We start from the raw sequence: 26,027 nt of genomic DNA on the forward strand, positions 1-26,027 counted from the left end.
CACCCCATCAGCCTCCGCATTCAAAGGATCATCCTCCGTCATCTCCAGCATGATGCCACCAGCAAACACACCTTACCTTCACCACCTCCCCCCCCTCGGCATTCCATAGGGATCGTTCCCCCCGGGACACCCTGGTCTACTCCTCCATCATCCCCTACACCTCAACCCCCTCCCATGGCACCTTCCTTGCAACCGCAGAAGTTGCAATACCTGCCTCTTTACTTCCCCCCTCCTCACCGTCCAAGGGCCCAAACACTCCTTTCAAGTGAAGCAGCATTTCACTTGCACTTCCCTCAATTTAGTCTACTGCATTCGCTGCTCCCAATGTGGTTTCCTCTACGTTGGAGAGACCAAATGCAGACTGGGTGACCACTTTGCAGAACACCTTCAGTCTGTCCGCAAGCATGACCCAGACCTCCCTGTCGCTTGCCATTTCAACACACCACGCTGCTCTCATACCCACATGTCCATCCTTGGCCTGCTGCAATGTTCCAGTGAAGCCCAACACAAACTGGAGGAACAGCACCTCATCTTCCAATTAGGGACTTTACAGCATTCTGGACTTAACATTGAGTTCAACAACTTCAGACCATGAACTCCCTCCTCCATCCTCACCCCTTTTTTACCCCCTTTTTTCGAATAATAATTTTTTTTTTTACATATATTTTTCTTTTCCCACCCTATTTCTATTATTATTTTTACAATTTATTTCCATATTGTTTTATCTCCACTTTTTAGCTTATTTCAATACCCTCCCTCCCACCCCACTCCCATTAGGGCCATCTGTCACTTACTCATCCTGCTTTCTACCCTTAATGTCACCATTAGCACATCCTTTAGCTGATATCACCGCCATCAACATCCCTTTGACCCTTTGTTTATGACATCTTTGGCAATCTCTCCTTTGTCTCCACCTATCACCAGCCCTCTTTCCAGCTTCACCGGTCCAACCCCCCCTTAAACAGCTTATATTTCACTACATTTCTATTTCTCTTTAGTTCTGATGAAGAGTCATATGGACTCAAAACGTTAACTCTGTCTTTCTCTCCACAGATGCTGTCAGACCTGCTGAGTTTCTCCAGCAATTTTTGTTTTTGTTTCTTGTTTCATTAACTGCACTCTTTCCATGCTTAGGTTCTCACTGAGACCCCCATAGTATAATGGGTTAACAGTTGGGATATGCTTATGTATTACATAGATTAAGATGTATCACTAAGATCAGTCAGTCATGTGTTAGACTCTTGAGTGAGAGACGTTGGAATCATGCCTAGGAGCAACATGCCTACTCTGTAGCTAAAAACAAAAAACTGCGGATGCTGGAAATCCAAAACAAAAGCAGAATTACCTGGAAAAACTCAGCAGGTCTGGCAGCATCGGTGGAGAAGAAAAGAGTTGACGCTTCGAGTCCTCATGACCATTCAACAGAACTGAGTGAATATAAGGAGAGGGGTGAAATATAAGCTGGTTTAAGGTGGGGGGGTGGGGGTGGTTGGTGTGGTTGTAGGGACAAGCAAGCAGTGATAGGAGCAGATAATCAAAAGATGTCACACACAAAAGAACACTGAGGTGTTGAAGTAGTGATATTATCTAAACGAATGTGCTAATTAAGAATGGATGGTAGGGCACTCAAGGTACAGCTCTAGTGGGGGTGGGGTGGAAAGACTAGCGGGGCATAAAAGATTTAAAAATAATGGAAATAGGTGGGAAAAGAAAAATCTATATAAATTATTGGAAAAAACAAAAGGAAGGGGGAAGAAACAGAAAGGGGCTGGGGATGGAGGAGGGAGTTCAAGATCTAAAGTTGTTGAATTCAATATTCAGTCCAGAAGGCTGTGAAGTGCCTAGTCGGAAGATGAGGTGTTGTTCCTCCAGTTTGTGTTAGGCTTCACTGGAACAATGCAGCAAGCCAAGGACAGACATGTGGGCAAGAGAGCAGGGTGGAGTGTTAAAATGGCAAGCGACAGGGAGGTTTGGGTCATTCTTGCGCACAGACCGCAGGTGTTCTGCAAAGCGGTCACCCAGTTTACGTTTGGTCTATCCAATGTAGAGGAGACCACATTGGGAGCAACGAATGCAATAGACTAAGTTGGGGGAAATGAAAGTGAAATGCTGCTTCACTTGCAAGGAGTGTTTGGGCCCTTGGACGGTGAGGAGAGAGGAAGTGAAGGGGCAGGTGTTGCATCTTTTGCGTGGGCATGGGGAGGTGCCATAGGTGGGGTTTGAGGAGTAGGGGGTGATGGAGGAGTGGAGTGGAGGAATGCCTACTCTGTAACCCATTTAGATATAGTACTAATAAACAAGTGTCAAGCAGTAAGAGTAAGACTACAGTCTGTTCAGTAACCAAGTACCAGACCTAGAATCCACAGATGAGAAGGACCATCTCAAACTGTGGCAGTAGTGGAGAGATTAATGTGAAAAATACATTGGTGTTATTGAAGGAACCACAAAGTGAAAGAAAACTTGATAGCAGCTTGCACTTATGACTCGAAGTAAGGAGGTGGTAAACTGGAGAGAGGTAACAAGCAGTCACTGCCCCAACCCCACCTGTTTGACTGTCTCAAGGGCCTGCAGACAGGCCAGAAGCGGGAATATGGAAATGCCAATACCTTTGATATCGAGCAGCATTGGGCCTTCATGCTAAACAGCAGAAGCATCAAGTCAGTTCCTTTCTTTATGCTTCAGGTCCAGTAGCAGCCGACGTTCTCCTGAGACAGGGACTGGAGGAGTTCACTGCTGACTTTGAAACCATTCTCAAAGCCTTTGACACATATTTAAGCCTGAAGTGAGACTTAGTTATAGAGTAAGCACATGTTAACCAAAGGTCCCTATGTCCTGGGGACTTGATTGGATTATTTATAACCTATGTTGCCAAGCTAGTTCTTGCAGATACAGAGCGCTGTAGGATGAGCAAATTCAATGATCGCATTGTCGTGGGCGTCCAAGATGAAAAACTCTTGAACTTTCTGCAGAACAATGATGAATTTACTTTAGATCAAGCAGTTGAGCACGTTAAGCAGGCCGTGCTTAGAGGATCTAACCAGGCTATAATTTGGCGCGATTCCGAAGCTTCACATGACTCCGTTGACAAGGTAGGTCCATGGAGAGCAACCCCAGCCATAAGAAAGCCCAGCAAACTGGGCAAAAGGGCAGGAAACTCCATACTGGCAACCATTTTGAGATGCTTGCATTGTAGAGTGAAAACCAACATAGATGCCAGGACTGCCCAGTAGGAAGTGCGGAATGCTTCCAGTGTGGCAAAATTGGGCATTTCAAGCGTTTATGAAAATCCACAAATCATAATTGAGACAGAAGACAAGAAAGTATTTATGAAACAAATGCCATTCAAGAAATTGGAAATCAAGATAAAGACGAAATACCAGAATTACTAGTGGAAATTGATGATCTTAGTCTAGGCTACTGGTCAGTTATAGTGCAAGTTCAAGGCTTCAATGCTACTTTTAAAATTGTTACCGGAGCTGCCGTTAACATATTAGCAGATGATCTCAACTGGCCTCAGCCATAAACCCTTCATTCATCAAACATCAAATTACAAGGTCCAGGTGGCACAGACTTTCCAATCAAAGGCAAGATTGTTGCTCCTCTTCATTACAAGGGACAACGAATCATTGATTCTCTCCAAGTTGTCCACAATCAACGCACATCCTTATTGAGTGGCAATGTTGGCATGCTTCTAGGAATCCTAGAAAAACCAGATGACGCCCAGTATTTGAACAAAGCATTGTTGTTCATGGAAAAATCTACCACCTTTTATTTAGAACCAGTGAATCTTCAGCCTGCACCAGCTGTGGAAGGTGGAAATTTATTCAATCAGCAGCAAGTTCCTTTCTTTCACAGAGACACTATCCACTGGACCCCAGGCCGAGATTGAAGTTATGAATCTTAATTTTTCATGACGTTAGGCCAGAAGTGGAGGTCAGTAGGCACTGTGGCAGATGGTGACAATCCGCATGATGACCTGCTGGACCTGAATTGGCTCTTTCCAGAAGAAAGTGATTTAGCCATTGCAGCACTAAGTGATTTGTAGAAGGATGAGGTCCTAAAGGTTGATTCATCTTCCCAATCGATAGACGCACCATATGAAGTCTCTGTCTTTTTTTACTCAGCTGTTTCTAGTTTCTAGTGGCTGAGCAGCATTCAGATCTTTGTTTCAATGAACCCAACAATGTATTGCCTAGTCTATCTCTTGTTGTCCATGAAAAGTCTTTCAGAGAGGTTGCCTTGCCTGAGTCCATGTCAGAGCCCATAGACAATCATTCTGCCAAAAAGCTGGCACCTTCCAGGGGTAAAATTCAAGTGAAACCTGTACTTCAATCCCAGCTAAAAGTCTCCTTCCCTCTAGAGCTACATGCCAGCACAGAAGTTACGGCGGAATCTTGAACACTTCTAAAGCTGCAGAATCCTGTACAGCAATCTTAACTCTGAGTTCATTCAGGAAATTCATCCCATTGCAGAAGATGGTACTGCCTTATCTTCATATCCTCAGCAATTCTTCTCATTGCCCAGAGTGGAGCAGTCTCACACAGAGAGAACTGTGGCTTTCTTACCACTGCCTACAGAAAGTAGACAGTCCTTCTGAAATATCAGGAAATCATTTCTTCATCTTTCCCTGAAAGGCTTACAGAAAGTCATTTTTTTCATTTGCTGTCTAAGTTCATTGAAATCTTGGATCTTCAATGCCTTTTCAGTCTTCAATGCAGCAGTGAATGATACGCTTGGGATAGGGATCCCTGGAGTTGAAGATTTTTCCTCTCCTGAAGGTCTTTCCCTGTGTGCTTCGGGGGAGCAACATGTTCCCCAGAGAGTCCTGAGTCATTCTCCTCTAGTCCCAGAGAGTCAAAAGGTTGATGTTCTTTAGCCTTCTCTTTTGGATCAGTGGATGAGTCTTTTGCTGAAAAAGGCTCATTTTCTTTGCAGTTTGGTCACTGTGAACCTTACACTCTGCTCCCCAACAGTGCTGCTAATTTGCTGTCCTCTACTGCAGATGATGATGATGTCTTCCCAGATGCAGAAGAAAGCTCACATGTCTCCAAGGCGTCTTCCCTAAGGGCCCAGAAAACTGTGGGAAATTGAATCTCCCAGGACTGTGACTTGGGGAGGGGGAAGAATAGGAGTTGGAGTTGGGTAGAATCTGTAGTTGTAAAAAAGGAGTTACAGAAATGTAATGTAATAGATAAAGACATGGGGTCAAATTTTCTGTGCCTGCTGGAGTCAGGCATGTTTGGCAGTGTGATTGGGCAATAAAGGTGAGAAGGCCAGAAATCGGCTTCACGATGTCGTGACCCAGTTTGCAATTATCCACTCTGCCCGTTTCCTGCCATTGGACATCAGGAACTTCATGGTAATACGTCTGCATATCATTATAAGCCCAGCTCGCCGGAATCATCCCCTACACTGGATCATCCGAGCACGTCGGCGTGTTTCACAACTGTACATAAGCGAAGTGCACCTGGCGAGCTGCACTTCGCTCAGGACTTTGAGGCTTGTTTGCCTACCTTGTTTTGGCCAGCGTTCGCAATCATTAGTGCCAGGCTTTGCAGGCAGCACATCATTTTTAGCAGGGCTCACAGGCATGTCTCTACCTACCAGACCAGCCATAAGGCAGGGGTGGCTTTTCAACGGCTGCGGAGCAAGGGCTTGCTTGGGAAAGGGAGGGAAGTGGCTGCAGGGAGAAGACTGTACTGGGGAAGCCATGGTGTGGGGGGGTGGTATCCCAGGGTGTGTGTGAGGGTGTAAGCGGCCTCAAGATGGTGAGGGCTGAGGAGGCAGTCTGCAGAGGAGATGTGGCCAGCTGGAGATGTGAGGATGTGTGTGAGAGAGTGAGTGATGATGTCCCTTGAGCTAGCAATGAGTGAGATGCCAGTGAATCTGTGATGGGCTTCAGTGTGAGAATTTAGAGTGATGAGATGGTTGCCTTACCCTGGTGGTACAGATGAGATCATTCAGCTCTATCTGCATTGGATGGCCAACCTCTTCTGTGTAGCATTGGCATTGATCACCACTGCCATCACCTACCAAGCCGGACTGGTAATGTTGCTGCCTCCTCTTTGACCAGAGCAGGGGTAGAAGACCAAAAGACGCTTGAGGGATGTGTCACTAAACCTGGGGGGCTGCAGTCTTCTTGCCTTTCAGGGTCATGTCTTCTTTGCAGCAGTTCTGGGCTGCAAAGCACTGAGACGTGCGCACATGGCTGCACTTCAAATGTGGCACCCAGTGTGATGAAGCGGCAAGGTGACAGCATGGTGGGCGAATTGGAGCCTGGAGCCAAGGATGCATGATTCATGAGGCAGGATTGGACAATATGGCATGGAAAGCCACCATTGCAGCTGGTGGGTCAAATGTCCTTTTTCCTGCCTGCTACCACACTTAGTGCACATCTGGGATGATTCCACCCATAGTTTCATATTGTTGTTGACAATTGAAGGTGGGTGGGTGGGTGCGGGGGTTGCCCATCTTTTCCCAATCCCCTGTTCAAATATTTCCAGTCTCATTCCTGCTTTGCTTAAATCACCAAAACAACTTATAATGCCTTTAACATAATAAAACATTCCAAGGCACGTCGCAGGAGCTTTATAAAACAAATTATATGACACCAAACCAAATAAGGAGAAATTAGGGTAGATGACTAAAAGGAAAACAGAATAACCAGGAAAAACTCAGCAGGTCTGGCAGCATCAGCGGAGAAGAGTTGTTTTGGATTTCCAGCATCTGCAGTTTTTTTGTTTTTATATAGATGACTAAAAGCTTGGTCAAAGAGGTACTTTTGGCACATGCAGATAAGGAATAGGAGGGAACCAAGATTAAATCTTTGGAGTCATCAGAGGTCATGGTGCAGGAGCAAGATAAGCCATTACAACTGATTCTCTGGCTACAATTTGATAAGAATGGAAGATAAAAAATGATATCTTGTGTGACTGTGACCATGTTGTGATAGCCCTTCTCACTGTATTCAAACTCTACGCTGTTTGACATGTTGAACCTGCCATTTCCTCCATCTTAGCTATGGGAGCTTGTATGGTTCAATTCCTATCTATCTGTATACCTTCAACACATCTCCAGCCAAGATTCTGTTCCTTCCTCATCATCATCATAATAGATCCTCCAAGGATCTACACTCATTTTCATTCCTTTAATACTACCCTTGTCATCATCCACTGGCTCAGCTTCTATATGTAAGCTAATGATACCCAAGATATTGCAAGCTTTGTGCTTTGAATGCATTAGTTAACTGTGCATTTGGAATATTTTTATGATAGTGTATCATATTATAGATGCTGCACAAACCAGTAAACAAAATTAAACAGATATGTGGACAGTATTTAGTGGATACAGTAATGACAAATATTCACTAATTTTCAATGTATTAGCATGGTTATGTCAAATTGTAAAACCTAAAGTTCTCAAGTTGATGAATTTGGGGATCCTAACTTATTTTGAATTCTCAGATCAACACAGAGACTTTATTATATTTACATTAGTTTATTAAATCTTTACAATCAGAAATAATCACAGTAATCAAATGCACAAATATGTACAGTGATCGTATCTACAAAATTAACCAGACTGTTTTACATCACAGTTTGCATTTTACAGCTGTCCTTTTTATTTACAGGGCTTCTGAGGTGTATACACCATTTCTTTTTAGAAATACATCGCACTGTACCTGCTGTTTAAATTCTATAGACACTCCGTATCTGTCTGATTAATGCAGCAATGCCACAATCACACTAAAGGAACAGATCCCAATATGATATCTAATTTCAGTTCAAATTAAAATCTTTGAAAAGACAAATACACACCCATCTCTTATGTTTATACATTACTAAATTTGCATTTAAAAATATTAAGCAGTTTCACATTTGAATACCTTGTTTGCACATTTCAAATTTCAAGATGAAACTGATATTTCCCATCATATGATGTTAACCCAATTCACAAGTATTCGTTACCCACACTGGAACCATTGTGAAGAGGGAACAGCTAAAGACAGTGCCACCTACTGGACTTTAAGAAACAGTCAAATCGTATGCCTATTTGCCTTTCCCAATTTAAAATAAAATGATTTTAGTCCCTTATTTTGTCACATTTAGCAGTAAAGCAACAATTTAATTACCACAGATGCATCTGTCTTTAGTGAATGTGTATTATTCAGAAATGGATAGAATTTAAAAACATATCCTCCCTAATGCATCTTCTAGGACAATAATTGTAATATTTGGGTCAGTAAATTAACAACTAAGTCTATACCTCTGTGTTCAGCAACACCTAAGCAAAAGCTCTCTGTATATCTGCCAGATACCTGCTCCAAATTATAAAGGAATTATAGAACAAAACAGATTTAACATCCATCAATAATTATGTGATCTAATTATGAACGGTGATATACAACATGAAGTTAACATGGGGCAGACACTTTGAAAATGTGCACAATTGATGGTTTACTGAGATAATAACCATCTGATACTGAATAATAGTGACATACAGATTGTCAACTCAACAGTACTGTGAAACAAGAGCCTAGCTTTCCAAAGGTCCTTGACAACTTTACCCTTTGAAAATTGCAGGACCATTTCTGCACCATAAAGAAAATATAATACCTTTCAATATTCAAGGATATAAATAGTAAAGAAAATGTCTCTAAGAATATTGTGCAAATTAGTTTTGTTATGGATATATTTATAGAACAAAGATGTGCACATTTTGCAATGTGCAGTGGTAGTTTAGTCCTTGAAGAGTGCACACTGTCCTCCCCAGTAGATTTTAATATGAAGTATATTACTGAACCAAGCCACAATATTACAAACTGGGAAACATAACAAGATCTGACATGTCCATTGCATTCAATAGTTAAATAAAACTCCAAAATATCAAACATTCTGCAATAGTTTGAAAATAGAGTAGTAGCTCCCAGCTCAAATGGATTGTAGGAAATTAGTTTATAAGATTTTCTGCAATCTGAATTGGTATGTCCTAACTGCTAGTGCAATAAGATCCAGATCATAACCTGTGTGTACCAGGTTATAACCTTTACAAAGAATACAGGGATACAAGTATATTATTATTGTAAACTAATTTGTTGGAAAAAATTCAGATCCATGAAACATGTGTTTTTTTTAATATAAATACTTCTCTCTTTATTTCCTCTCCTAATACCTTTGTGGGGATACAGGTCAACAAGTCTTGGAAGCTTTCCTGTGTACCCAAGTGTCTTCATGTGTCCAGGTAGTAAAAGCCAGGAGGCCATACAGCCATTGAACACCCATTTGCCTCAACCTGCTGAACTGAGCTAGAAATTCTCTTGGTGATGTCTCACACATTCACTTTCCACATTTCCCTTTCTGGGCTGGTGATGATGAGGTCAGTCCTTCGACAGAGGTCAGCCAATTCAACAACACAGCTGGAATCTGGTCCACGTGACGCAGCAGCACACTGGGCAGCACATTTGCCAACTAAACTCATGTGTACTGAAGAACAAAGTGAGGCAACAAGTGCAACAACTTGCATTTATATAGTACCTTTAACATTGTAAAATGTTCTAAGGCACATAACAGGAGCATAAAGATGTTTATCATTTAGTTGTTTCTAATGGTGGGGTATGGTGGTGAATCACATGAAGAGGTACTTAAGTTAGTGTCAATGAACTATATAAAGTTCTATTGCGTCTTGTAGAAAGAAAAGGTAGAAATGATTTTAAATCCTATGGATAAGCAAATGCTGTTTCAAAAATGAAACATTCACATGTAAAATAACTTGAACCATTCCAGGTTATCACAAGTAGAAAAAGTCTGTGACAGAGAAATACCCCTGCAAACAGCTCAATGTCAGTCAGTTTGATCATCTATTAAAGATATTCACAAAAATTTCTAAATGAAACTTTTTTTTAAAAACACACTGCAGGGTTAAAATCCTCCAAAGTACCGATCTAGAATAACATTCTTCTCTGTGGCTTTACAATTCAGTTAGATAGATAATTTTTTGAAATGCTGACAAAATAATTATCCAAAATAATCTTACAGACTAGTCAGTCAGTAAATCATGTGCGTTTAACCAGTATGGAGAAGCTGACACATGGTGACTGGAAACTAACAAGATGAACTCCAGCCTAACATTGGAACTGGATCCGACAGCAGTAGAAGTATTCAGCTAAAATCCACGGAACAGAGGGAACAGGTTTATGTGCAATGTAGGGCTGAATTTTCAATGCCCCATGTAGAGGCTTTGGAAGAGGTGCAGGGAGGGTGGTAGGAAAATAGGGGGAAGCTGCTTTGGGATGGCTCTCTAACACCTTCCCATCTCTGTGGGAAGTTCCTGGGGTGGGTTGGGACCAAAGTTGGTAAAACACTCCAATGAGATAGGCGATCAATCAGTTTAATTTAAGCCCCACTTACAGGTTATTTTCTGAAAGTGCCATTGGAGCAGCTCAATGCTCAGTGCAGAGCCTGTCAGCTTCTTGCAGGTGGCTTCTTGCCAGGAGGGGCGCGGGCAACTGCAGGCACATTAAATGGCTGTATCAAGGGGCTGCAGGGCTCACGGGCCAGAATTGGCCCATAGTATTGTTCCAGAGGGGTTTATTCCTCCACCCTGAAGCCTTTTACTCAATTTTGAAGCAACCCTAGGTCTCTCTCTTCTCCAGCAGTGCTCACTTCTCCTGGTGGTAATTCAGCCAGGCATTGCTGCAGGCTACTCTACTAGGCCTTCTACTCCCTGGCCTGCGCACCATCCTTAATTGGACAGGGCTCCCAAACGCAGCTTCTTAAATAGGCTAGCTCCGCAATGATTGTAACCCAACATCCCACCATAGCCACTTCCATGTTCATGACCCGGAACTGAGGCCAACGTCAGGATCTTGACTCAACTGAGAAAACACAGCTCATTATGTCTATTGGTAAAGGATGAAAACATTTCCCCTTGTCAGTCTTTATTGTATGCATGAATAGGTTGGGTATTATCCCTGTAGCATATTGCAAAGAAGAGAAAAGGCTTAGGAATGGAATGGGGGAATAAAACTTTAAAAAGTTAAGATAGAACAAGTAAATCAGATGTTAAAAAAGTTACAAATCCAAAGTAGTAATTTGACAACATTAAGTTCACGTAATTTACCTTTCTCTCAATTTAGGTGGAATTGTGCTGTCAAAACTTAATGAACTTCATTGCTCTAGGACAGTTTTACCAAATATTATTTTAAATACCTTTCAAAAATAATGAAAACAATGAATTCAAATCATATTTCAGTAATTGTGGGATTAAAAACCATAAACTAAGCAATCTGATATTCCAATCAGGTATATGAGTAGTTGTAAATCTGTAACCCTACACTGGAAAAATGCCACAGGATTTTGTGGTTTTGAAAGGAAACCTGCAATAATTTAGCAACAAGGTTTTGCTGCTCTGCAACAAAGAAGAAGTGTGCATGTGAGTGGGGCGGGAGGGAGAAGTAGAAAACAATGGAATAAACGTTCCCATAACTTCTGCACATTTCTCAATCAGTTGAATCAGAGATGTGCTGCATCAGGAAGAAGCATTAGTGTGACTGGCATCTTCAAGTGAATCAAGTAATGACCTGGCAGAAATGACGACCAGTAAATCTGACCCCCTTTTCACACGTACAAATTGATACAAATCAGAAATTGATCATCAGATTCTTCCAGGTGGTCAGGGAATGTTACTGTGCACAATTGCACCCAGATCTTCTGGGGAAAAGAAAAACTCCCATCATACAAAAGTATGATTCACGGTCATAGTTCGTCCTTATCCATCATTTCAAAGGCATCTATTTCTTCCTTCCAGTCCGATAACAAGGAGTCTATGGTCCGAGCCTCTGTTTCTTGGCTGATATTTGGACTGGATTCTTGCTCTGTTTCTACTTCACTGTCAGTCCCTTTCTTTCCCTGATCTGAAGTCTGGGCACAAGATTCCTGTTCATTTTCAATAGGTCCATGACTATCTGTCCTTTGTACATCTTTATGATCTTTCACATCACCAGTATCTGAAGACACATCAGTGGCAGATACAATTGGGTTCTGATCAGATGCACATAAAATATCATCACTTTGCTGTGTCTTTGTATCAGGTACGATTGACTGATCACTCGCATCGCACTGGCTTGCTGATTCATCCAGTTTCTCACTGCTGGGACTTTTAGTGTGGGATGTTGCTTCATTCTGACATTCGAAACTGGTCGGGTTTGGCCCCGTTGTCTGCAAGTCATCTTCTGAGTTCTGTTCTGAGTCTTCCATGCCCAGATCTAAAAATCAAATATTAGAATATTTAAAAAAAAAGTTGCAAAAGACAGTGGCATTAACTAATGTTTTAAGTAACTTTAGCCATTTATTTGCAATTATATACTACATTTTATTTAATAGCTGTACAAAGCTCTTCCTATAATACAAAATAAAGGTATCTTGGGCACTGTACGGCAACCACAAGGTACAACTTAATCTTATTTCAGAATACCAATAATTATAAACATGATGGTATTTCTTCAAGTTATCGCAATTCAACCAACAGTTCTTAAATTTACTAATTTCTCTCATATCAACAGCTGATCTTTGCGACAACTTAATTTCAATTTGGAACTCTCAACACAACTAAAGTTTTAAAAAAATAAGAAAAACCCACAGTGAGTTTGTGTGGCATAAATAAGGTAGGAATCTTTCATAAGAGATTAGCTGAACACTTCTTACTCCTAATTAACAGCCTAGTCACTCATTTGGAAGCAGATATAGAAACCATTTTTAAAATTCATTCATGTGATGTGGGCTTCGCTGGCTAGGCCAGCATTTATTGCCCATCCCCAATTGCCATTGAGAAGGTGGTGGTGAGCTGCCTTCTTGAACCGCTGCAGTCCATGTGGCATAGTTAGACCTACAGTGCTATTAGGAATGGAGTTCCAGGATTTTGACCCAGCGGCAGTGAAGGAACGGTGATATATTTCCAAGTCAGGATGGTGAGTGACTTGGAGGAGAACTTCCAGGTGATGGTGTTCCCATCTATCTGCAGCCCCTGTCCTTCGAGATGGTAGTGGTCGTGGGTTTGGATGGTGTTGTCTAAGGAGCCTTGGTGAATTGCTGCAATGCATCTTGTAGATGGTACACACTATTGCTACTGCTTGTGGGTGGTGGAGGGAGTGAATGTTTGTGGATGTGGTGCCAATCAAGTGGGCTGCTTTGTCCTGGATGGTGTCAAGCTTCATGAGTATTGTGGAAGCTGCACTCATCCAGGCAAGTAGGGAGTATTCCATCACACTCCTGACTTGTTCCTTGTAGATGGTGGACAGGCTTTGGGGAGTCAAGAGGTAGGTTACTAGCCTCTGGCCTGCTCTTGTAGCCACAGTATTTATATGGCTAGTCCAGTTCAGTTTCTGGTCAATGGTAACCCCCAGGATGTTGATAATGGGGGATTCAGTGATGGTAATGCCACTGAACATCAAGCAGCGATGGTTTGATTCTCTTTTGTTGGAGATGATCATTGCCTGACACTTGTGTGGCATGAATGTTACTTGCCACTTGTCAGGCTAAGCCTGGATATTGTACAGGTCTTGATGTATTTGGACATGGACTACTTCAGTATCTGAGGGATTTGAATGGTACTGAACATCGTGTAACAATCAATCAGCGAACATCCCCACTTCTGACCTTATGATGGAAGGAAGGTCATTAATGAAGCAGCTGAAGATGGTTGGACCAAGGCTCCTACTCTGAGGAACTCCTGCAGTGATGGCCTGGAGCTGAGATGACTGACCTCCAACAACCACAACCATCTTCCTTTGTGGTAGGTATGACTCCAACCAGTGGAGAGTTTTCTCCCTGATTCCCATTGACTCCAGTTTTGCTAGGGCTCCTTGATGCCACAGTCTTGTCAAATGCTGCCTAGATGTCAAGGGCAGTCACTCTCAGCTCACCTCGGGAGTTCAGCTCTTTTGTCCATGTTTGAACCAAGGCTGCAACGAGGTCAGGAGCTCAGTGGCCCTGGCAGAACCCAAGCTAAGCGTCAGTGAGCAGGTTATTGCTAAGCAAGTGCTGCTTTGTAGCGCTGTTGGTGACCCTTTCTATAACTTTGAGATGATTGAGAGTAGACCGATAGGGCGGTAATTGCCGGGTTGGATTTGTCCTGCTTTTTGAGTACAGGACATACCTAGGCAATTTTCCATGTAGCCGGGTAGATGCCAGTGTTGCATTGGAACAGCTTGGCTAGGGGCGTGACAAGTTCTGGAGCACAAGTCTTCAGTACCATTGCTGGAATATTGTCAGGGCCCATAGACTTTGCAGTATCCAGGGCCTTCAGCCATTTCTTGATATCACGTGGAGTGAATCGAATTGGCTGAAGACTGGCATCTGTGATGCTGGGGACCTCTGGAGGAGGCTCAGATAGATCATTCACTCGGCATTTCTGGCTGAAGATTGTAGCAAGTGCTTCAGCCTTATCTTTTGCACTGATGTGCTGGGCCCCTCCATCATTGAAGACAGGAGCCTCCTCCTCCAGTGAGTTGTTTAATTGTCCACCACCATTCATGACTCGATGTGGCAGGACTGCATGAGCTTAGATCTGATCCGTTGGTTGTTGGATCACTTAGACCTGTCTATCACTTGCTGCTTATGCTGTTGGCCCGCAAGTTATAGCTTCATCAGGTTGACACCTCATTTTTAGGTATGCCTGGTCCTGCTCCTGGAATGCCCTCCTGCACTCTTCACTGAACCAGGGTTGACCCCCTGGCTTGATGGTAATGGTAGAGTGGGGCATATGCTGGGCCATGACGTTACAGATTGCGTTCGAGTGCAATTCTGCTGCTGCTGATGGCCCACAGCGCCTCGTGGATGAGCAGTCTTAAGCTGCTAGATCTGTTGGAAATCTATCCCAGTTAGCACGGTGGTAGTGCCACACAATACAATGGAGGGATTCTCAATGTGAAGGTGGGACTTCATCTCCAAAATGACTGTGTGGTGATCACTCCTAACGATACTGTCATGGACAGATGCATCTGTGGCAGATAGGTTGGTAGGATGAGGTCAAGTATGTTTTTCCTTCTTGTTGGTTCCCTCACCACCTGCTGCAGACCAGTTTAGCAGCAATGTCATTTAGGACTTGGCCAGCTCAGTCAGTAGTGGTGCTACCGAGCCACTCTTGGTGATGGACATTGAAGTCCCCCACCCAGAGTACATTCTGCACCCTTGCCACCTTCAGTGCTTCCTCCAAGTGGTGTTCAACATGGAGGAGCACTGATTCAACAGTTGAGGGAGGGCAGTATGTGGTAATCAGCAGGAAGTTTCCTTGTCCATTTTTGACCTGATGCCATGGGACTTCATGGGGTCCAGAGTTGATGTTGAGGACTTCCAGGGCAACTCCCTCCTGACTGTATACCACTGTGCCACCACCTCTGCTGGGCCTGTCCTGCTGGTGGGACAGGACAGGGATGGTGATGGTGGTGTCTGGGACATTATCTGTAAGGTATGATTCCATGAGGATGACTATGTCAGGCCGTTGCTTGACTAATCTGTGAGACAGCTCTCCCAATTTTGGCAATAGTCCCAGATGTTAGTAAGGAGGACTTTGCAGGGTTGACAGGGCTGAGATTGCCATTGCTGTTTCTGGTGTTTAGGTCGATGCCAGGTGATCCATCTGGTGTCATTCGTTTTTTGTGACTTTGTAGCAGCTTTTACAACCAAGTGGTTTGCTAGGCCATTTCAGAGGGTATTTTAAAAGTCAACCACATTGCTGTGGGGTCTGATGTCATGTGTAAGCCAGACCAGGTAAGGATGACAGATTTTCTTCCCTAAAGGACGTTAGTGAACCAGATGGGTTTTTACAACAATTGACAATGGTTTCATCATCTGACTTTTAATGAATTCAAATTCTACCATCTGCCGTGGCGGGATTCAAACCTGGGTCCCTAGTGCATTACCATGGATGTCCCATGAATGAATTTTTTAAAAAATCAGGCCAAAGCTCCCCCTTGCCCTAGAGCTGAACTTACATCTTTCTCTATCACCACTTGTGATCTCTCAGAGTTCACCTTATTCATGACACTTACCTCCTGTTCTCATGACTCTATTTCCACCAAACCGCTAACCATTCAACTTCCCTTCCTGACTCCTACGTTAGCTGATGTTAACAGTTCTCTCTCCAAGTAGTATCCCACATCTCCTCAAACCTGCCAACATCACCTCTTTCCTCAAAAACTCCAATCCTGTCCCCTCAGTGCTTGCAAACTACAGCCTCAGCTCCAACTTCACTTACCTCCAAAAATTCCTTGAACATGTCCACTCCCAAATCTATGTTCATCCTTTCTGGAACTCCATGTTTGAATCCCTCCAATCAGACTTTTGCCCCTGCTACTGCGCTGAAATAGCCCTTATCAAAGTTACAAATGACATCCTATGTGACTGGTGACAAAGCTAACCTATCCCTCATCATCTTTCTTGACTTGTCTGCAGTCTTTGACATGGTTTTCACACCATCCTTTCCCTCCAGTAGGTGTGTGGGACTGCACTTGCCTGTTTTCATTCTATCCTGTTGTAGCCAGAGAATTTCCTGCAATGGCTTTTCTATTCACTCCTGCATCATTACCTCCCGAGATCCCAAAGACAACACAACAGTTTTGGTAAAATTAACATCATGAATCTGAATTCCAAGACTAATTGTTCATGCAGCCGAGTCCCTAATCTCAGCTGTATTGCTGTGGGGAACAACTAAACAAAGTTGGAATATGCCTCCGGGGGGGGGGGGGGGGGGGGGGGGGGGGGGGTGCGGCGGTGGAAGCTAAAGGAACAATTGTCAGAAAGCCATTATTACACACTTTCTGGTAGCTGGTTCAAGGTGACATCAGTTGAGGTCCAAACAGCCAGCCTCTTTACTGCAGACATGGCAGGGGCAGGGGTAGGGGAAGGGATGCTGGAAATTATTTTACAGTTGATATATTTGGAGAACATATATAACGGTGAATTTTGAATGTAGTTTGTAATTCTTTTACCTTTAATAATTGTGGCTGTTATTTTTGTCCACGTGATGCAAAAAAAGAAAAACAGTGTAACGCAAACTGGTTACAAACAAAAATAAAATAATCATTATTCTACAGTTGGTCTATTTATATATACACATACACACACCATTCATTTATACATGTATAGTAACTCCAGGCCATGGGTTAAAGTTGGCCCATGAACATGCATCTAGTATTGTGACTATTAAACCCACTAAGCAAACAGTATCTGCACATGTTCATTTGAGAGTTTATTTATACTATCCAGCTCAGGCTTCTGCACACATATAACATGAATTTTTAGAAAATCTAAAACCAGCAGGACAATGCCTCTCAACCACAGACTGAGTGCAATTTTGTCAGTATAATTAGCTTATCTGGCAAAAGGTGTGTGGTTGTTCTGAAAGTAGTGATCTGTGAAGCACCAATTAGTAGTACTCTGGAACATCCCACTTTGCTGGCACCGAAACCTTTAATATCCTTCTCAATTTTGAAAGAAGTTCCTCTAATTTATTTATATCGTATAATGTACATAGATGAAGTTTCATGAAAGTGCACATTTAAGTTTCACAAAATGGAAAAAACTCTTTTATTCATATATGCAAGGCTTTTTGGTACCACAAAAGGCCACAATCCATAGTAGTGAGTTGCCATGGGTTACCTTCACAGAAGTACTATCAAAAAATGGAGCTCTGTAATGTTGGGGAATCCCCATATAATTTACCAATGCAAAACATTATGAAATTCCAAATTTCATGACTTCATGCACTCTCCTTAACTTGTGGAGCTTGCAGAAAATGGACAGACTTACACGGCTGCGATTAGAAAGTAAACTACAAAATAGACAATGTTAGTATTTCAGATAATGAGCCCAATTGACGGAAAGCCTTTTTCTTTTAAAACAATTCCAAATCCCAATCTTTGTGACCTAGTTTCCAAACTCAAGATTGATGATGGAACCCAAAAGCCACACAAGGATTTAAAAAAAAGCTTCGAGAGGGATTAGGCTAAAAAAGAGAAACTGGGAATCAAAAGGCAGAACTGGAAGTGAAATGAAGACAGTGCTAACTTGGAACAGTGGAATAATGGTTATGTTACTGGGTTAGTAATCCATAGGCCTGGACTCCAGAGACATGAGTTTAAATACTACCATGCCAACTGAGAAATTTAAATTCAGTCAATAAATAAATCTGAAATAAAAGTCTAGTATCAGTAATGGTGATCACGTAACTATCGGATTATTATAAAAACCTATCTGATTCAATATCTTTTGGGAAGGAAATCTGCTGTTCTTATCTGCCCTCTGAAATGGCCCTGTTAAGAGCGACTAAGGGTGGGAAATAAGTGCTGTCCAGTGATGGCCCATTCCACAAAAATGAATACAAAAGAATAAGAGCAACAATTTCTATTTTTTTCTTTAAATTCTTTAGTGGTTAATGTTTGCAGTTAAGTGTTTACCAACTCAGTGCTGACATTTGAGTGGTTTCATTACAATAATAAGAATTGATTTTAGTGCCAGTGTGTGACTGTGCAAACATTTTCAGAAATAGGCTGCCCCAGGCAACTTAGAATTTCCCAAAACTTCTCAACAATCTAAAGTTTCCTCAAAAAAATTTGTTGCCTCTTAAATAGAAAGCGCCACACAGCTGAATTTTCCAACCTGGGCTTACTAGAAACAGTCAGATTACTACCTGCATTTAAAGAATGCTAAACATTATGACAATTCATTCTGGGAAATTTACAAATGAAAGATTATTTACAGTTGGTTTAAAAACTTACTTCTATCTTTTGCTTTATCCGATAGCAGCACTTCCACTTGCTGGTACTCCTGCATGGCACTGAGTATAATATTTCCTTCTTTATTAAAGAGGAAAAGCATTGGGATTGTGACATCATCAGTACTCCTTCCATCGCCAGCCATCTGGAAGAGGGGAGCTGTATCACTGCTGCTTCCTTCATTGTCATCTGCCCAATAGCAAATTCAGTTAAAATAGTTACAGTGTACACCTGGACATGCAAAATCCTCTGGACCTATGGTTTTATTCTTCTGCATAATATAGCCAACAGGTAAGGGCTGCAGGTAAACTGCTCCCTCTCAAGCTGCGGAGGTAACATCTTCACTTCCAATGTCATTTTTTTTGTCAAATTTGTGGTCACTAAGGTTAGTTCTGCAGGAATGGAACATTTTACATTTCAGGTACCTGGTGTGATCATGAAGCACACCCTGGACAGATTAAAAACAGACTAAATTTCTCTTTACTCTGCCCCCAGCAATGTGTTTCAGGCCCAAACTTTAGTAGGGAACATAATCTATTCTCAATTAGCTCAGCACTTAAGACACATCTTGTACAGGCTAAATGTAAAGGTCCCTCAAAGTGACTTAAATAAGGGAATGAAAATTTTAAACTTGACATGTTTTGAGACTGAGAACCAATGAAGATTAGTGAGGAGAGGGATGAGTGAGTGGGAATTGCTATAGGATAGGATTTGGGCCGCAACGTTTTAGAGGAGTTGAAGTTTACTGAGGGTGCAAAGGTGGGGCATTGGCCAGTAAGCATTAGAATAGGCAAATATGAAGTTGGCAAAGGGTTTCAGCAGCAGATGGTCAAAGTCAAGGGTGGAAGCAGGCATTGCTATGGAGATGGAAGTCAGCAGTGTTTATAATGGAGAGGAAGCTTAGCTCAAGGTTGAACAAGACAGTGAAGTTGTGAACACTCTGTTTCAGCCTAAGATAGAAGGCAGGGAGAGGAGGCAAGGGTGCAGGAGTTTGTGGCGGGGGTGGATGGCTTTGGCCTTCCCATTGTTTAGTTAAGGAAACTGCAGCATATGCAAGACTGGATTTTGCAAAAGCAGGTTGACAGCAGAGAGGTAGTGGAAGGGTCAAGAGAAATAATAAGAGGTAGAGTTGGGTGTCATCACCTGATCTCAAATTCAAAGGTGATGTTACCAAGACAAAGCATGTAGATGAGGAAGAGGACAGCCAAAGATAGGTCCTTGGGAGATTCCAAAGGTAACAAAGCAGAGATGGGATGTACAGGCATTACTGGAGATGCTCTGGATAAGCAAGAGTGAAAGCAAGTGAGGGACACCCACCCAGTTAGATGACAGAGAAGAGGTATTGGAAGTGAGTGGTAAGGGTGACTGTATGGTAAGCCTGCAGTGAGGGCGAGGAGGACTAGAAGGGATAATGCATCATGATCACAATCATAGAGGTTACAATTTGTGACTTTGGCGAGGGCATGCTGTAAAAACTTGTGGAGAGTTATATTGGGATTAAAGATCATTAATGTAAAACAAGCATTAATATGTATCTTATAAACTGAATATTATATCATGTCAATTAACTTGTGGAAATCTTTGTTTAGCAACACTAATATGTAATAAATCTGAAATTATTTCAACTTCTGTAACAATCTGGTGGGGTGTTAATTTTCTACCCTCAACAATATATAAATAAATAAACAATGTAATATATTGTTATTAAAGCGAAAATAAGAATTACATTCCTTACCAATGACAATTCCACCTATCGCCCCAGCTTTCTGTGCATTCCGTGCCTTCTCAGCAAACATGCAATGCCCACGTTGCATCAGGGCAATTTTTCCCTTTATCGATTCAGGATTTGTTAACTCTGAACAACCATTATAGGGTTCACACTTAGCAACAAAACCTCGAACCTATACAGAATATAGAAATCCAAACAAGAAATGCACTTTTATAACAATTTTTTCACTGTAAAAGTTTTCTTTACAGAAAGTCTATGTTGTCATATTAAAATATAATTGGAGGAAAGACTGTGACGAGGAAGTTAAGCAATAATCTGGAAGACCTCCAACTCCAATAAAATAATCATAAATTTGATTTCTACAAGATCCAATGGACAATATTTTGCAGCTTTCAGCTCGAGAGCTCTGTGGCAGGAAGAAGGGAGAATAAAGTTACAGCCCTGTTAGTCAGTCTAGTGCAACCAGAACTCCCATTTATTGCTCTGTAAGTGATGATTATTGATGGGTGCGCAGAATCCATCACAACTTTATAGCTGAAATAGGATTACAAAAGTGGAAGATCAAATCAAGACCTGGAGATATGACTGAAGTAGACACTGAGATGTACAATTCCCACAGAAGTTCTCCTGATCCACTACTGTAACTTCAACAAAACTTTGTCTTTTCGCATCACGGTGGTGATTGGGAGAACTCTCGCAGAAATTAACTTGCTTGTACAAGTTTTTAAATATTTTAACCTACAAGGTAAAAAATCTATGAACTTTCTGCTCAATGAAGTATCACCTACAATTCTTTCCTTTGTACAGATTCAATCTTACACACTAAAAGTATAGCATTGGTTAGCCAACAGTAAAGCCAAGTATTTAATTATGAGTTCTTTTTGTGTCAAAAACTATATAAAAAGCTGCACTTCATTGGTTTTTTACTGATTCAATCACAAAATGGCACCACTCGGAATTAAAAGTTTTTGTAATACAAGCCCAATATTAATACAGCACTATTCATGATCAATTAGAATCCAAAGAAAGGTTCTCTTTCCAGAAGCCTTCAAACCCAGTTTGAATATTGTGGCCGTGGGGATTTGGAAAGGGTTCGTTGCGCCACTACTGCTTCACTGGCGAATAAATTCTAAACCAGAACATCTAGATCTGTTGGTATCAGCAAATTGAGGTATATGCAAATTAATGGAAACATGGACTTAAACTTCAATGAGGCCTCCAAAACTCCATGGTGCGCACCTATCCAGTCCACAAAGGCTAAAAGCTGGGATACAGAACATTTAAATGCAGAATAAAGCTCCCTATACTCTGCCCCAGTAATATACATCAGCTTCAATTTCAGAAGACAATCCTTAACTACATCAATGTGGCATTTCTTCAAAACCAGGTGATGAAATGTATAAATTAGATGACTAATTTAGTGCCAAATATGGGCAGCTTTGTGCTGGAGGTCAGTGCTCATTAAAAAATGGATTAAGAGTGCACAGGTAAGACCCTTACAACTAACAGATCAGTTCAGCTGGATTTGAATCAACATTTTAATAGTGAAATGAAAGCATTGCACCGCCTGGTCCTCTCTTTGAAGCCTCCTCCAAACCAGATGACACAGTCGGAACAATTCTGCCATAACTTATTCATTATTCTTAAACTGGGGCAATTACTTAATTTGGTAAACAGAATTGAAATGGTTTCAAATTCGTAATTGTGACATGCTTCTATGAGAAAATATTATTGAGTACCAATATTTTGGCAGCATTGAAATACAGCAGAGCCTCTGGTATATACACTAAGTTGGTGGAAACAGCTGCATCTAGCCAGTTTTCTACACAACTTGCACTGGCTATACCAATAATGACAATATTAGAAAGAAAAAGAAAATTAATTTGTATTATAGCATAGAAGATTTAGGAATTTCCTTGTAATAGGAAGATCTTTGAATCAAGGGTTCATGTATGTGGATGTGAATTCATGCAATTTAAGAAGTCTAAAGGACAATTATAAATTACAAATGATGATTACTAAATTACACTGTTGTGAAAGTCTGTCTTTAATGTGCTGTGTGCGTGAGCAGAAAAATAATTATATCTGCAAATATGCCCATAGAATGATTCATGATTAGCAGTATAACAGAAAGACTATATGAACAAATAAAAACAGTACTCAAAAACAATTGCAACGTTTCAGAGAAATATTGGTGGCATTTCAAACCGGGGCGGGTATGATGGAGATGGGGGTTGGAGAGCCTTTATAACAGAAGTGGTGTACTGGAATGTTATTCTACTAAAAGGGGAAGTTTAGCCTGAAGAGGGTGCTGTAGGAACTATTTATAAGTGCAGTATTTTTATGCCCCCATTGGCTTGTACAAATATTTCTGTCTGTACACAAAAGCGATACAACTAGAACAACAGATATCCAGAGTGTGCAATTCAAATGGAGGGCTCTGAAGTCAAAAACTCATATAGAAGGCTCAAGAACTTTATGCTCAGAATGCTAAAAGAGGAAGGTGGAAAATAAAGCTTAAGCACTACGTTGCTCTTTACAACTTCATATGTTGTGTGTTCACACACAACTTCCTACACAACTTGATCCTAGCTTCAGTCACAATTCCGGGGCAATTGCTGAGTGGAGGTCATAAGAGCCCCAGCAGGAGGAACAGAAATATTGTTCAACATGCCATATGTATTCCCCACAGCAGTACTGGGAGAGGGCTGTGAGAACATCAACTGTTGCACCCTGTTCTACCTTGGTTAGCTGTTGGGAGAGAAAAATACAAACTAATGTTCCTCACAACTAGCTAACATGTTCATGACACAAAGTCCTAGTGACTAGGTCTGAGGCCACATTCCCCAATACGATAAATACTGAATTTTATATCTTCTGCGATGTCTTCAGTTGTGTGTGTAAAATAAGCCAGCAAAAATATGGACTAATACACATGGGTCTCTTTTTAAAAACAATTCAGGCTTTTGCCAGTGAGGAAGAAATAAGTACTTGTTCACTTCTCGACACCCAGCATCAAGAATGGACATTAAACTTCATTGTTACTGTCCCAGAAATGTGTCTTAACATCCTCAACTCTTCAGAAAAGCAATTTAGAGCACAACACTTTTTAACTTGTGTTCACTTCAATTGTCTTATGACTGCAGAACAGCTCTTAATAAAGTATAATTTCATTTCTTCAAAAAATATTTATGAGCTAAGAATCCATTTTTTAAAAGCTATTTTTGCCACACAACATATGGAAATGCAAAGTCACATACATATTTTATCAAGGTTGTTAAAATAAATTTACAAAGGTATCAAATATGGAAAAATTAAAATATTTAATGTATCAATCTCTTGGATAAAGTAAACTATTGTAACACATTTTAACTGTATGATAGTCTAAGTGAATTAAAAAACTGATATATAAGTATTATTTATGTAAACATTGGTCAGTCTTCCATACCCCACTGGTAATTTTGGAAAGTTCCGTTCCAAACTGTGCTGGTCCAGCAGTAAGTACCACTCTACCAAGGAATGGGTGGGAGATAATTTGGACAGCTCGGGGTGGCAGCTGTTCCTTCTGCTGCTGACTCGACAATTCAATCATCTCCTGCATAAAGCGCAGGCCATCCTCAGCATCATGTGCACTGGCTGCCTGGGGGAGGAGAAAAGCAATATGCTGTTTGTTCATTACAAGATTCACTCTTCCCTTGATACAAAAGACAGTACTGTAACAACTTGGCATTCTTGCTTTCACTTTCATTTCTTGAAGATGCAGTATCTAATTACTAGCTTAAAAACAAATTAGTTTCCCTCTGCATCCAGGTGTTAAGTAGATTTGCACATATTTCTGCTTTATCATTCTGCTTCCCTGATTTGGCCCTCCTATTTTAAAAGAGAGGAGAATATTTCTGATACACTGGCAGAAGTGAACCTATGAATTTGCTCTGCACATTTTGTATTTCCTCTGCAGGCTGCAGGACATAAAAAATATCCTAATTTTCTATTATAAAAACCCATTTAATACAGATTTGCACATATTTTATCATTGGTAATGTATTGAAAACAAGTTTGTTGATCTGTTCTTATTTCCACTTCATTCATTAATCATTTGAATTGAAATTTACCTAAATATAATTCAGTTGTCATGTCTTGCACTACTAATGCTATTTTACAAATGATTTTCCACCTGTTTTCATTTATTCTATCATTTCTCATTGGATTAATATTTGAAGTGGCATATATTGCCACTTAATGGCTACATGGTTCAGTAGCAATTTCACCTGGTTTGCATGCTGAACCAACTGGACCCTGCCATCCTTCAGATGAATTAAACTGACTCCCATTTTCTTCAGTAACTCGAGATGTTCAAGATTGTTGGCCATAAAATCCCTTGCCCTCAGATGTGATCTGGTCCCAGGGTCATCACCGCCTACCTCCCTGTAACAAACAAAACACACACACAAGGAATTTAATTTCCATCAGCAAAATGTCAAAAAAGAGCCATTCTCTACACTATGCCCTCTATAAAAAAACTAGTTTAGCAAAAGCAATGAACTAACCCTTATAACCCTCATTAGCTTTAGCTTGAATTAGATTTTCACAAATATACATTTGCAAGTAATATAGAGAATTGCAGTGTCCAAGTACCTATCAAAATACTTGATTGTGAATAATAATTTATAAACAAGTTCATCCCAATTCTGATAAACTGAAAAAACATGTTATACTATTTGCGCCACTGTGTTACATTATCAGCCCATCAACTCAATAATCGTATAATAATTTGTTTAATATAAATTTATTCACTCTCTGTATGAAACACAGACCCCCCATTGTAACTTACTTATCATACTGAGCCATGTTGGTTTCTCTATCATTGAAAATGTTTTTGTTCTAGTAGTCTGCTAAAAATAAAACCAACTTGGCAAGCAGTACATTTGCAAAAACAAGATATAACACATATTAGATGATTACTAATGTAGAAACGTTCTTAGTCTTTACAACAGGCCACTTGTAAACACATACGCATCAATATAATAATAATGATATGCACTTGTGAAGTGTTTAACGTTCATTTAAATGTCAGAGTAATTTATTTTATTCAAAAATAGGTCCAGTTTGGAAAAGGCCAAACTTTAATCAAATTTTGTACATACAATCTCAGAGTTTAGTAATAGAAGTAATTCTTACCGTCGGATATTGGCCTTTGGGCAAGTTTTGTCCACCACATTTTTAAAAAGTTCACGAATGCTGTTAGCATAAGAGGGATCATTTGGAAACAGAACCTGTGTATTAGGGCAAGACCAGTCAAAGTTGTTGTCATCCAAATCTATGTAACCTGCCGTCTAGAAGGAGGCAAAAAAGAATCAATGAATTGTAGGGTTTGGGAGTTGTTTGTTCAGTAGTCTGCCTTTGGCTGTATGAAGCTGGAGGAAGGGGACCCATTGCTTTCCTAGCTTCAGGCATGGCTAATGCTTCACTTTCTCAGATTGGTGGGTGTCAATATTTGAAATGGTGTGAGTGTATGTGCATGTGTGCACA

General features: G+C 41.0%; 1 protein-coding gene across 2 annotated transcripts in view; it reads right to left on the bottom strand.

The window, feature by feature from the left end:
- Positions 1-7,481: 7,481 nt before the first annotated feature.
- Positions 7,482-26,027, bottom strand: part of edem3 (ER degradation enhancer, mannosidase alpha-like 3) — a 64,419-nt gene continuing 45,873 nt past the window's right edge. For both annotated transcript variants that reach the window (XM_041208133.1, XM_041208134.1), the window contains 6 exons: positions 25,677-25,831; positions 24,767-24,923; positions 23,947-24,138; positions 20,505-20,670; positions 18,773-18,958; positions 7,482-12,262 (listed from right to left, as the gene is read on the bottom strand). In XM_041208133.1, coding sequence (XP_041064067.1) covers positions 11,754-12,262; positions 18,773-18,958; positions 20,505-20,670; positions 23,947-24,138; positions 24,767-24,923; positions 25,677-25,831 — 1,365 coding nt within the window. In that variant the 3' untranslated portion in view covers positions 7,482-11,753. The remainder of the gene's footprint in view (positions 12,263-18,772; positions 18,959-20,504; positions 20,671-23,946; positions 24,139-24,766; positions 24,924-25,676; positions 25,832-26,027) is intronic.

The sequence above is a fragment of the Carcharodon carcharias genome, chromosome 16, assembly GCF_017639515.1.
Source record: "Carcharodon carcharias isolate sCarCar2 chromosome 16, sCarCar2.pri, whole genome shotgun sequence".
Lineage (NCBI taxonomy): Eukaryota > Metazoa > Chordata > Chondrichthyes > Lamniformes > Lamnidae > Carcharodon > Carcharodon carcharias.